Genomic DNA, 14,394 nt, shown 5'->3' on the forward strand with positions numbered 1-14,394 from the left:
CCCACATAGACGATTAGACCCTACAATGCACTCCGGGCCTAGTGAGGTGGAGGTGAGGCACTAAGACAACCCACCACTCAGCCCCTTGGAGAGTGATCAGAGACAAGGACCCCAGGACAAATGCAGCACCCTGAAGAATAAGGGTCCACCACTCTTGGGCCTCCATCCCCTTCGCTGTATTTTTTCTATTGAGGTGAAATTCACATAAGATAAAATTAGCCATTTTAAAGTGAACAATTCAGTAGCATTCAGTACATTCACAATGTTATATGACCACCGCCTCTGTCTAGTTCCAACCCATTTGTTTTCATCAACCCCAAAGGAAAACCGGTACCCGTGAAGGAGGTGCACCCACCCTCCCTTCCCCACCCACAGCCCCTAGCAACCTCCAATCTGCTTTCTGTCTTGTGGATTTACTCATTGTGGGTATTTCATGTTAGATGTCACCTATGCTAAAATATAGTTGTCCCTGAGATAGGCCCCAGGCACAGAGAGCTCTAAGTGTCCATTTCTCAAGGTTCTCAACCCCCTGGGGGTTCTGTTCCTCTTCTTCACTCTGGGTTTACCCCACCCGTTCTCCCAGCAAACATGCTCCACCAATCCACCCCCTCCAGGGGCATGTCTTCCCTTTCGCCAAGTGGACGGCCCTTCCATGCCCCCTCAGGGCATCCCATCTGCATTCCACCCGGTAGTGTCACGCCAGTGCTTCATGTGATGCCTGTAACTTGTTCTCAGACAGCTCATGGCTTACTGAGGGTACAAACCACATGGCATAGTGAAAAAAGTACAGGTTTTACTGTCCAAGAAAGCTAGATTTCTGACCGGATGCGATGGCTCACGGCTGTAATCCCAGCACTTTGGGAGGCTGAGGCGGGCAGCTCACCTGAGGCCAAGAGTTCGAGACCAGCCTGGCCAACAAGGTGAAACCCCATCCCTACTAAAAATATCACAATTAGCCAGGCATGGTGGCAGGTGCCTGTAATCTCAGCTGCTCGGCAGGCTGAGGAAGGAGAATCGCTTGAACTAAGGCACAGAGGAGCCGACATTGCGCCGTTATGTGCCAGCCTGGGCAGCAGAGCAAAACTCTATCTCAAAAAAAAACAAACAAAAAAAACAAGCTCAATTTCTCTCCTTGTCCCCTCTCTAAGGGGTGGTGGCCATAAACTGGGACACACAATGATGTTCTCTTTGTCCTCTCCTTGGCAGCTCCAGAAGTATTCCAGGTGTACATGGACGGAGGCCCCGGATACTCGTACCCTGTCGACTGGTGGTCCCTGGGCATCACAGCCTATGAGCTGCTGCGGGGCTGGGTAAGACAGGCACCTGTGCGGTACACACGAGGGGCTGTGCAGTGGGGGCTCACGTTGTACCTGGACGGGCAGAGTCGGCAGGGCCCGCAGTGCAGGAAGGAGCACTGGGGGAATCACCACCCCCCAGGTTTCAGTCCTGATGCCTGTGTGCCGCCTGTGAACGCCCTGAACTTCTGGTCCAACCCACTCATTGTACAGATGGGAAAGAGGCATTCAGTGGGGGAGGGTCTTACACAAAGGCCCACAGCGGATCAGCGACAAGTCAAACATCAAAGCGCCTTGGCCTCGTGGTTTCAAACACTGTCCTCTTTGAACCCACAACACAAGGTCTTCATGTCTGATTTTCTAGCTGATTGGAAAATCTTTAAAGGTGAAGACCATGCTTCTTTTTTCTCTTTGTTTCACATCTTCCCTGAATATCTAACTCAGTGTCCTATAAAAATGGGACATTCAATCAATACGTATTTGTATTTTATTGCATTTAAATTTACAAGCTGAAGATGATTAATGGGTCTATTTGGTGGCTGTAATAACACATTTTTTTATTTGAGCAGAAAGTATTATGTCTAGGCCAGGCACAGTGGCTCAGCACTGTAATCCCAGCACTTTGGGAGGCTGAGGTGGGAGGATTGCTTGAGCCCAGGAATTTGAGACCAGCCTGGGAAACATAGGGAAATTACATCTCTACAAATAATAATAATTTTAAAAAAAATAGCTGAGCGTGGTGGCACTCGCTTGTAGTCTCAGCTACTTGGGAGGCTGAGGCAGGAGAATCACCTGAGCCTGGGAGGTCAAGGCTGCAGTGAGCCATGATGGCACCACTGCACTCTAGCCTAGGTGACAGAGTGAGGCCCTGTCTCAGAAAAAGAAAGTACTTTGCCTAAAATTCATTTTGAGGTGTTATTTCTTTGCACAAGTATCATTTGAAAAGGATGTCACTTCACCATGTCTCAGGTCCATGGTTTCCTCATTTTTATAACGGGGATAATAAGATCCTTTCTGTCTATTTAGCAGAGCTGGAGTTTTAGGATTCCTGGGTTCCTGGACTGTGGGAGACATGGTTTGCCTGAGACTCATCTCCATAGCGCCAGTGCCCAGCACAGAGCTGACAGAAGCAAAGAGCCAGATTCTCCCACAGGCTACAATTTTAATGTTGTTTCAGTCATTTGCATACATGCATATTCATGCCCATAGGAGGTGCCTTCCTTGAGGGCATGATGGTGTCTTATTCATTGTGGGTGTCCCATTGCATGGTTGTAATGGGTGTTGACTGAATGTTTGTTGAATGAATGAGTGATGAGAGCAGTTTGTACACCATGAACACTATGAGTGCAATTAAGTATTATTTGTCACCCCGTAGTTAAGCAACAATTTTCTGCTCTTGATCTCAGTTATTTCCCCTGAATTTCTCAAAAACATAATTATTATACATTGCATTCTTAGAATGCAAAGAAAATATGAGCTTGTTCACTGAATGAAAAGAATTAATGTCCCGCAGATTTACCTGTGAGCTGCTGCGGGGCTGCATAAGACAGGTGCCTGTGTGGTGTTCCTGCTCGGTTCGTTTCCTGTTAGCTGTTTCCTTTGATATATATACTCAGAGGAGGAATACGAGGGTCCACGATGTCGTAGGAACCAGAACACACTGGCATCCGCCAGAGGCTGTTAATCTTATGTAATCAATCACAGCAATGACCTTGGTGAGCAGTTGCCCTAAACGTGACTGGGCTCCTGCCAACAGAAAAGATATTGGCAGTCATTCCTCATGGGTCAGTGCAATCAAAGATGATAGCTTGGCAAAAAGCCCCAAGGATGGAGTGGTCCCTGCTGATTCACAAATAAACTATTTTATTTTATTTTTTAATTCTTCTGAGTTTTCTGCTGAAAGATCCAGATGCTATTTTCAAGGATGGTGCTTCTTGGAAGAGGAAGAAGCAAATGATGGGGGATCCAGGCCTTTGGCATGGAGACAAAGTAATGGAATGAAAGAACACCACCTGTTATGTACTACTGTAAATCTTTCTCCCAGATATATTTGACTGGCTTCTTCTTTGACCCAAAGGACAACAGGTTTATGCAAATAATTTATTCTCTGTTTTTCATACTGGAAACCGTTGATTTAGTCAAAAAGCTGTGCTGAAAAACACTCATATTTATCCATGGACTATGTAAATTTAGGAGTTATCCCCCCCTCTTGCAATTCCTCAGTGATGTCAATGACAACATCCTTGGGTAGGATCCAGGGAGCTCCTTTCGTCCAAAAGAGGAAAGAAAGTCATAGTGGAGGCTAGGCACGGTGACTCACATCTGTAATCCCAGTTCTTTGCGAGGCCGAGGAGGGCGGATCACCTGAGGTCGGAGATGGAAACAAGCCTTGCCAATATGGCGAAACCCTGCCTCTACTAAAAACACAAAAAAATTAGCCTGGCATGGTGGCGGGTGCCTGTAATCGCAGCTACTCGAGAGTCTGAGGCAGGAGAATTGCTTGAACCCGGGAGGCGGAGGTTGCAGTGAGCCAAGATCGTGCCACTGCACTCTAGCCTGGGTGTGACAGAGCAAGACTCTGTCTCACATAAAAAGGTCATAGTGGGAATTCCCAATGTTGTTCTAGGATCTTAAAGTTGGAATGCATTGAAAATAATGGGTGGAAAATTGATATTAATATGGCTTGTTAGCCAGGGACCCAGGAAAACAGCTGTTTCTCCTCATGAGGAGCCAAGCATGCTTTATGGACAGCAGAGGGGCCAAGTCCCATTGGCAGGTTTGAGACCACAGTGCAGACCAGGGTTCTGCAACCCCTGGGGCTGGGGACTGGCCTGTGGCCTGTTAGGAACTGGCCGCACAGCAAAGCAGGGGGTGAAGGTGAATGGCAAGTGAGCCAGGGAAGCTTCATCTGTATTTAGAGCTGCTCCCCGTCACTCACATCACCACCTGAGCTCCACCTCCTGTCAGGTCAGTGGTAGGTTTAGACTCTCATGGGAGCGCAAACCCTCTTGTGAACTGTGCATGTGAGGGACCTAGGGTGCGTGCACCTTATGAGAATCTAATGCCTGATGATCTGTCACTGTCTCCCATCACCCCCAGATGCGACTGCCTAGTTGTAGGAAAACCAGCTCAGGGCTCCCACTGGTTCTACATTATGGTGAGTTGTATAATTATTTCATTATATATTACAATATCATAATAATAAAGTGTAGAATAAATGTAATGCACTTGGATCACCCTGAAACCATCCCCGCAACCCTAGTCCATGGAAAAAAATGTCTTCCACAAAACCAGTCCCTGGTGCCAAAAACATTGGGAATCACTGATGCGGAGAACCCTGTGCTTTTGGTTGGAGCTTGTAGGCTAGACAAGAGACCTAAGTAGGATCCACCTTCTCTCTGAGCCAAACTAGAATCTTAGTTCTTACCCTGGCAGGCGTGCTGATTGAAAGAAAAAGGCCCAAGTAGGGGCCACTCGTCAGAATTCCTTTTGGTGCCCCAGTCACCCTGGCACTCTGACTACTGCCTCTCCAGAGAACACTATGGAAAGAGATATGAGGAGATCTCCCTTCCCCTGACCATATCCACAGAGAAGAGATGGACAGATCTTTAGCCACCCATTGTCCCAACAAACCTCAAAGTCTCTCTGACAGGTGAGCACCCATCTGTTCATTGATTATCCTCAGGATCCAGGGAGCGCTGTACCTCCAGAAAGAATCTTTTTCACTCTTGGACAGCTGTAATGGCTAGAAATTATTTTCCCCTTACTCAGTCGAAAGCTGCTTCCTTATAATAGAGAAAAATAATCTTTAGAGGAATCTCACAGGTTCAAACCCTGGCTCTAACCAGGTACCCCATCTGGGATCCTAAGCAAGGCTTTTAAACAGACTGAATATTCAGAATCCTTTTGTATTAACAAGAAGAAATTAGTAATTATATCTACCCAATAGGATTGCTTTGAGAATTAAATGATTCTGATGATGTTAATTACCCAGCTCCATGACTGATGAATGGCTGGCACTCAGGAAACATCCCCCTATTACTTCTACCCTGGGAGGACCTGCTGGAAAGCCTGTGTCCTTCCCAATTTAGCGTCTTCAAGCACTAGAGGCAGGCACTGAGAGCAGAGGCTGGATCACACCTGCTTGCTGACCATTAGCAAGTAAGGCCAATGGGCCTCATGAGCAGAGATGGGTTCCCATCCACACTCTGTGCTTCTTGGTGTTGTGATTTGGGCTAAGTCACTTAACCTCATCTGAGCCCTGACTTCCTCATTCACAAAAGAAGGTTTATCAGGCCCACCTGCAGGGTCATGTGAGATTACATGAGAAAATGTGATCAGGGCATAGGCGGTGTCTGGCACACAGGAGACGTGCGGATTATTATGCAAATAAGTAAATACACACACAGCGATGATTCCACAAGACAGGTAGATGCAGGTAAAGCTCTGCTGACTTAGGTTTAGAGGAGCAGGGGAGAATTTCAGGGGGAGGAGACATTGAAGTTCGGTCACATATGAATGGTTGGAAGGAATAGTGTGAGCGCAGGGAGAGAAGTGGAAGCTAGGGCTGATTCAACAAACATTTTGGCCTACCCACCTGTCAGAAGGATAGTGAGGGGACAGTCTATAAAGGACCTGAGGCCAGCTGGAGGCATTTGGCTTTACTCTGTAGGTAGTGTGGTACTGTCCATGGTACCTAAGCAGAGAAGTGACAGCACGGTGGTCATATTATACATAGAACCACATATGTCTGGGTTCAAATCCTGACTTTGCCACCTAGACTCTCAGTGGTCTTCAGTGAGCCTGTTTCTTATCTATAAAATGGGGAGAACAGTAGTACAGGCCCGTGGTACAGGTTTCTCCTCCTCGGCACTATGGACATTTGAGGCCAGATGATTTTTTGTGGTGCGGGACTGTCCTGTGCATTGTTAGGATGTTCAGCAATATCACTGGCCTCCACCCATCAGATGCCAGCAGAACTCCCCACCCAGTTATGACAACCCAAAATGACTCCAAACATTGCCAAATATCCCCTGGGGGACAGTTGTCCCTGATTGAGAACCACAGCCATAGAACAACCAGGAGGACTAAGTGGGATCCTGCAGGTGAGGCCATTAGCACAATGCATTGCACCCCCATGGAGTGGGATTTCAAGGACCCCTCGCCCCTTTCACATCCCCCTAGGACTTCTACCCTGGGAGGACCTGCTTGAAAGCCTGCATCCTTCCCACTTTAGCACCCTTCAAGCACTAGAGACAGGCACGGAGAGCAGAGGCTGGATCATACCTGTTTGCTGACCATTAGCATGTAAGGCCTATGGGCTTCATGAGCAGAGATGGGTTCCCATCCACATTCTGTGCTTCTTGGTGCCCACTCCATGGGGACATGAGGACTTTACCCTCTTTGCTCACCCACCAACCACCTCCCTGACCTGGTGTTACCCTTGCCTTTGACCCCAGTCAGCACTTCTCCTTAGGAATGGGTAGACAGAGAAGGTTGAGGGTACAGAGAGGCCAGCGAGTGGAGGGAGGTTGCCCAGAGCTCCGCCGAGAGGTGAGAGAGCAGCACTGAGTACCGCTGGATGTACAAGGCGTGGGTGGGCTGAACCTGGAGAAACAGGACCAGGTAACCTCACCAAGGGAGCCAGTAGAGCACTGTGCCAGGAGTCACAAGCCTGGGAGGTAATGGAGTCTGTGATCTCCATTCAAAGGAGGAGGAAGGACCTTTGTGAATTGTTCAGTGTTTTCAAGCTGTGTTTCCCAGACTCTAGGACCCTGCAGAGATGATTCAACGGTTCCAGGGGCAGGGAAAGTGTTTCTCTGGGGTTTGGAGGTTTAAATTGCCTAAGGAACTGTTTTTCACTTTCATCTGTTCTGTGTTTGGGATTTTGAGTAAAAAGATTTTGGGAAAAAAAATTGGATTAGATGGTCTCCAAGGCCCAGCTCAACTTTAACAGTGAAAATGACAGACATCCGGCAATTCTTTTCCTCTGTCTTCTATTTTTTGGTAAATTGGCAAAATTTTTTTAGAAACCGAGTTTCCTGGAATAGAGACACACCCACACTCCATAATAAGTACGTCCAATGTCCCACTGCTAAAATTGCTTTTACCAGCAGTACATGGAATTACTTTACCTTATAAATACCACCTGGTATTCTGACGCAGCATATCCTAAGGCCAGCGAGTGAGAGAACTCAGCATCAATACAAGCAGACAGGATATTGATCTTAATATTTGCCAGTCATCTTATAAAAGAACCTACGTTTCTCTACAACCACTCAAACAGATGACGGCTGAACCTGGTGCCTAAAGCTGTGGAACTTGTTTTAGTCATCATGTTCCGAACTCATTTCTAAATGTATTTCCTGCACTGGCTTCCTAGTGCCTTGGAGTTATTATTATCATCATTGTTTTTGTAATTGGTCCGGTTGCCTCCAGAAGGAGAGAGAATTACAGAGATTAGGGAGAGAGAGAGAGAGAGAGTAGCTCATGTGGAGGTCCAGTGGAATAGCAGAATTGATGAGCACCTTGAATGACCAATAAGGAAACAGGGAATGAAATGTAAATGATAAGAAAACATTTACATTTGTTTCTGGCTGGTGTTCAAGTTGGGTGCTTGGATTCTGGGTCTCTGGTGGCACTGCAGAAAGACCAGGGGATGAGAATCGGGGACATTGGGAAAGTCTCTTTTCATCTCCCAGCCTCAGTTTCCTGACGTTTGAAATGAGGGATGAAGTGCCCCATCATTGTCCAGGGTCTTTGCACCTCCTTTTCAGGGTAGGGGTGGGACTGTGTTGGGCAGAACTGTTTATTGAAAAGCAAAAAAGGCAGGAAGGAGCAATTATAAATAGTCCAAAATGGCTGGGTGCAGTGGCTCACGTCTGTAATCCCAGCACTCTGGGAGGCTGAGACGGGCAGATCACCTGAGGTGAGGAGTTCGAGACCAACCTGGCCAACATGGTAAAACCTGGTCTCTACTAAAAATAAAAAAGATTAGTGGGGCATGGTGACGCGTGCCTGTAATCCCAGCTACTTGGGAGGCTGAGGCAAGAGAATCGCTTGAACCTGGCAGGTGGAGGTTGCAGTGAGCCGAGATCATACCATTGCACTCCAGTCTAGGCGACAAGAGTGAAACTCCATCTAAAAAAAAAAAAGTCCAAAACTGAACTCAGCCCCAGCTCATCTCCCAGTGGTAGCCCTGAGCTCTGGGTCTCCTGCCCCTGCCCCTGCCCCTGTGGAGATTATAGAGAACTGCCCTTCCGCAAACATGCCCAGCGGCCCCATAGATTCCCTCCCCAGCACTCATTCCACCCCCAACCTCTCTTTATTGCCCATCTCTCTCCAAGACAGTGAGCTCAGTGCAGGAGGGACCATGTCTGTCCTGCTCATGCCGGGCCCCATCTACAGAGGTCACCAGTTCATCACAGGAGCAGAGTCAAAGTCAGCCACCTCCTGGAGTGAGAGCTCTGTGGGGCTGCTGTTCATTACCTGTGATGGCCGTAACTAAGATCCACACACTGGGTGGCTTAAACAAAAATTATTCTCTCACAGTTCTGAAGGCCAGAAGTCTGAGATGAAGTGGTTGGCAGGGCTCGTTCCTCCTGAGGCTGAGGGAAGGACCTATTCCAGGCCTCTCTGCTTGGCGTGTGGATGGCTGTCTTCTTCACATCGTTTTTCCTCTATGTGTCTTTCTGTGCCATAAAGTCCCCCTTCTGTACGGACTCAGGTCACGTAGAATTAGGACCAACTCTAATGACTCAATTGGATTACTTCTAGGAAGAGCCTATGTCCAAATAAGGTCACATTCTGAGGTCCTGGGGGCTAGGACTTTAGCATATGAATTTGGAGGACACAATTTCCCCTGTAACAGCAGTGGTCAGAGGTGAGCCTTGGCAATTCACACTGCCTGGCCTTTCACCTCAGTGCCCAGCTCCAGGATATAGTGCCTCGGTTTTGTCTTCTGTGAAATGGTCATGTTAACAGTCACCAGCTCATAAAGATTCTATGAGCTTTGTGTCACGTAAGGGGCATTTTCAGTTAAGATCGGCTCTCATCATTCTAACTATGGTAGTTGTTTCTGGCGAAGTGCGAAGGGATCTCACACACGCAATGATGGGCAGGAAATGCTCATTCATGGAAGTAACTTTCCCATTAGATTAAAAAAAATTGAAGAAAGATTTTTTAAGTGTTAATTTATCAAGTTAACTAGACTTTCTAGAGAGCCCACGGGTTTTGGTTTTGCTCTGCCTGTTATACGGTGAAATGGACAGGTCCTCACTCAATTAACAGATAAGAGAGAAGGCGCCAGTCGGGAAAAAAAGCTCCCTTCTGGGTATGCACATCTGAGGGGGCACAGGCGCACCCCTCAGGGCCAACATCTTCTCCAAGGCCCCCTGTTTGGTAAAGATAAAGGTGTCCCTTCACTCCAGGGAACTGTAGCCCTCCCAAGGATCGGGACCCCTTGCCCCTTTGGGCGGGCGCCTTCTGTCTGCAGCAGCCCTGTGGGAATTGTGGTTCCATGAGGTTGGAGCCAGAACCTTAAGTGCCGCGGTGTTACCCACACAACGTGTGGGCTCGATCACATGGTGGTGACAGTCCAGTGACCACAACCTGGGAGGGTGGCCAGTAAGATCAGTGCAAGCGGATCATGCTTCTACATATGCCGCATGCATAGGAAATCAGCTCCTCCCCAGGTGGGGTTTTCAGCATGGAGATAAGGGGAGTTCGTTCCCAACTCTGGCATCTCCAGATCCTACTGGTTTGCAGGGCTGGGCTTCTTGGAACTTTTCCGAAGCAAGAACTCAAGGTGCAGCCAGTACAAGTGAGTGTTTTTTCACAGTGTGTACCTGGAAACCCCAAACCCAGGGACCAAGGTGGCAGTGGGATCCCAGTATGGCGTCTGACTCAGGGTCAGCGTTCGCTCAGCACCTGCGGAGGGACTGAGACGGTCACTGTCGCAGGAGGGACTGAGACGTTCACTGTCGCCATGCTCTGGGACCCTGCTCGATGACAGACACTACTGGGGCCCCGAGAACACAGAAATGAGCGTGGTCAAATTCCCCCTTTGAGCAGCCCACAGCTTTGTGGAGGAGACAGACAGCACTAATTTTACTGGCACATATTAATGGCAGTCAACTTCATATGGGTTAATCACGAATTCATCGCTCAGATTTCTCCAGGATCAGTTTGTTGTACCACCACACGTGCCAGGGAAACTGTTGTTTTTGTCATCCCAAGACATGTGGCCATGATACCAACCTGAAAACGTCTTGGACCGCAGTTCAGCTGGAGAGGCTCTGGGCGATATGTTCATGGGGGTTGGGGCACAGGGAGCGGGGACCGGGAGTGCACTGCTGCTCAGAAGCACTCCAAGCCTTGCCCCCAGGGTCACAGTCAAGAAAATCTTCCCAAGCTTTGAGAGGGACTTAGAAGCAAGAAGCTGCACATGGCAATGTTGAGAAAACATGGTCAGGAGGCTTCATTTTCTACCAAGTTCAGAAACTGGGGGAGAGCAGAGCTTACACATCCTCACTGTAGGGAGGGGAGGACAGGTGAGAAGTCAGGGGACGAGGCTGGAGTCCTCCCATCCCTCAGCCCAACCACACCCAGACACTGGCCATCTCAGCTCTGTCCACCCCATGGGCCAGTTCGGCCAGGACAGGGAAAGTGGCGGCCAAGGCCCAGCAAGTGGGGGCTATGACTGGAGGTGTCCCTGGGTGCCTGGTGGACGGCAAGAGTCAGCCCGCAAGCCTGTGACTGGAGCAGGGATTCTGGTGTAAAGCTGCTGACAGTGAGTCCTGCCTCTGGCATTTGTGGGCTGTGTGACCTCGGTGAGCCACCCCTAACATCCCATGGCCACAGAAGCAGCACCCACCTGCCGGGTCCTGCACTGCCTCCTGGGCCTGGTTACTGTTGGCACTTGGGTTCGGGCCACCTGCTCTGCTGTGAAAGAGAAGCACCCACTGTTACTTGAAGAGGAAGAATAAACCATCCCTCATAATCATACAATCTTAAAATGCGGACGGTGCCTTCCAATGGCTCTCTCTCTGATTCTGGCTGTTGTCCTTTGATTGCAGAGGCCGTACGAAATCCACTCGGCCACGCCCATCGATGAAATCCTCAACATGTTCAAGGTGGAGCGTGTCCACTACTCCTCCACGTGGTGCAAGGGGATGGTGGCCCTGCTGAGGAAGGTAAGGGGGCAGCTCCCAGCCTGCCCCACCAGGGAGGTACGGTGAGTGTAGAAACAGCCATATCCGCAAACGAAGGGGTGAGAATACAAATGGCATACTCGGGGTAGAGATGATCAAATCAGCTGCGCTCAAATGCCAGATGCCGTGGAATAAACGCTGTTATGGGGGTGCATGCAGATCAGCACACCTCGGAGGACAGTGGCAGCTGTGACAGCAAGCCCCTAGGCTCTTGTCACTCTGCTACGAGCTCCTAATAAACGGAAATAATGCATGTGGGTTTTTTTTTTTTTTTTTTTTTTTAGATGGAGTCTCACTCTGTCGCCCAGGCTGGAGTGCAGTGGCGCAGTCTCGACTCACTGCAAGCTGCAAGCTCCGCCTCCCGGGTTCACGCCATTTTCCTGCCTCAGCCTCCCGAGTAGCTGGGACTACAGGCACCCGCCACCACGCCCGGCTAATTTTTTGTATTTTTAGTAGAGACGGGGTTTCACCACGTTAGCCAGGAGGGTCTCAATCTCCTGATCTTGTGATCCGCCAGCCTCGGCCTCCCAAAGTGCTGGGATTACAGGCATGAACCACCGTGCCCAGCCTGCATGTGGGTTTTTTAAATCTGCTGCACATGGTCTTTTTACTCAATGACCTTTAAGAAATTGGGTATCTCGGCTGGGCGCAGTGGCTCACGCCTGTAATCCCAGCTCTTTGGGAGGCTGAGGTAGGTGGATCACATGAGGTCAGGAGTTCGAGACCAGCCTGGCCAGCATGGAGAAACTCCGTCTCTCTAAAAATACAAAAGTAGCCACCTACAAAAGTAGGTGGCGCATGCCTGTAATCCCAGCTACTTGGAGGCTGAGGCAGATGAATCACTTGAACCTGGGAGGCAGAGGTTGTGGTGAGCCAAGATCGCACCATTTTACTGCAGCCTGGGCAACAAGAGCGAAACTCTGAAAGAAGCGAGGCGAGGCGGAAGGGAGGGACGGAGGGAGAGAGGAAGGAAGGAAGGAGGGAGGGAGGAGAGAAGGAGGGAGGGAGGGAAGGAAGGAAGGAAGGAAGGAAGGAAGGAAGGAAGGAATCAATCTCCTTGACTTTCTGCAGGAACTGTTGCTATTAGACTAAAGCAGTGGTTCCCAAGTTATGGGCCTAGGACCAGCCAGCATCAGCGTCATGTGGGAGCCTGTTAGAAACGCACATCCTCAGGCTCCACCCAGACCTGAATCAGACACCTGGGGTGGGCCCCACCGTCTGTGTCTCCATGAGCTCTCCAGGTGGTTCTGGTGTGCACTCCAGTCTGACATGGGCAGGAGATCTTGGTGCCCTGCCTTCAAGGCTCCCTTCACATCCTCCACGATGCATGGAGCTGAGTCTTGCATGGGGCTGAGTCTTGCATGAGGTTGGCACCCAGTTGTTTTTAAAGGAATGATGACAATAGCAGCCAGCACTGTTTAGGATCCTGCGTTCTGGGCCATACGATGGCTCTTCTCCCTTACTCCTCCCAAGCCCTGTGAGCAGGGAGAGTGTCACTATCCCAGTACCAGAGATGAGAAAGCCGAGGCGTAGGAAACCAAAATCATTCAACCAATGCCACAGAGCTATTAAAAGGCAGAAGCAGGATTTTGATCCAAACTCTCCTAACTTCAGGTCCCAGCTTTTAATCCCTACATGGCTATAATGGCTTGTTGAATTATTAATCTGTTGAATTACTTTAAAGGAAATCCACCGGCTGGTTCTTGAGAGCTTGTTTGGAGGCTCTAGCAGGGCAGCACAGCTACTCATATACCCTTGACCGAAGACCGATCCTCCTCTATTGGGGATGGTCATCCTCTTTGACTGGGTGCACAGCTTTCGGAGGGATGCACATGGAGTCGTGAGAGAGCAAGGGGACACCTGCCTAGCCAGCCAGATTAGCCGAAGCAACCCTGGCAATCAATGGCATGACAGGTGTCGCAGCCAGATCACTCTCGCATCCCGTCACCTGGTTCTTATAAGTCAGTGTCTCTTAACCCTGACTGCTCATTAGAACCATGTGGAAGCCTTACATACCACCAATGCCTGCACCTCCCAGCCCACCCAAGTGACTCAGAATCTGGCCCTCAGGTCTGGGCATCAGCATGTTTTCAGAACAGCTGCCCTGAACAGTGAACTTCCACATGGTATTGAAGTGGAACCTGCTTAAGTTGGCACCCACTGTTTTGGGACAGCCCCTAAAGAGTGGCAGCTGTGATCAGCAGATGCAACCCCTGCTAGCTATCCCTGTGGGCTGTGACTGCAGCCACTCAATGGGCATAGGTGGGAGATTTCTGCAGTGACAGGTGTGTGTGAACTGGCAGGGGGCTCTGACTTCCAGCTCCACCTGTGGACCCTGGTGTGCGCCCCCCCTTTCTAAGTATGTGCCAGGTCCTTACCAGTCCCATTTGGTCTCATCCTACCATGAGCTGGAAGTGGAGAAGTCTCCATTATTCCCCCTGCTTTCAGGGAGGCAATGAGCCCAGGGCACCCAGCAGCTCGCCCAAGGTCACAGCTGTTAAATGACAGTCCCGGGGCCAGGCCTCTGTCTTTTCATTCTTGGCCCCTGTGCTTTTTCAGTAGATAAGCTACAGGGTTTTGGCAAGTTGGGAGGCCCGCTGGGATGCCAGGTCATAGTCTTCAGCTGTTCTTATGCTACGTCACTCCTTATTACCTGAAACTCAATTAGAAGAGAAGCTAAAAAGTGTCCCCTTGGCTACAAATGAGGCCACTTCATTAGGTCACAGAGGTCACCTCGTAGCTGTCCAGGTATAAATTTTATTACAATTTCGTGCCTCTCATTACCAAGTTGGAAATCCTAAGATGAGGCAGCTAATTCTTTGTATTTGTAATTGGATGCTTCTCCAGACATCAGAGAGGCAGCCTGTTACAGGCTCCAGTCCCAGAAA

General features: G+C 49.4%; 1 protein-coding gene across 2 annotated transcripts in view; it reads left to right on the forward strand.

Annotated features, from left to right (window-relative positions):
• LOC100987783 (serine/threonine-protein kinase 32B) overlaps positions 1-14,394 on the forward strand; it is a 447,537-nt gene that overhangs the window by 391,910 nt on the left and 41,233 nt on the right. For both annotated transcript variants that reach the window (XM_034951905.4, XM_063603685.1), the window contains 2 exons: positions 1,207-1,310; positions 11,372-11,488. In XM_034951905.4, coding sequence (XP_034807796.1) covers positions 1,207-1,310; positions 11,372-11,488 — 221 coding nt within the window. The remainder of the gene's footprint in view (positions 1-1,206; positions 1,311-11,371; positions 11,489-14,394) is intronic.

The sequence above is a fragment of the Pan paniscus genome, chromosome 3 (genome assembly GCF_029289425.2).
Source record: "Pan paniscus chromosome 3, NHGRI_mPanPan1-v2.0_pri, whole genome shotgun sequence".
Lineage (NCBI taxonomy): Eukaryota > Metazoa > Chordata > Mammalia > Primates > Hominidae > Pan > Pan paniscus.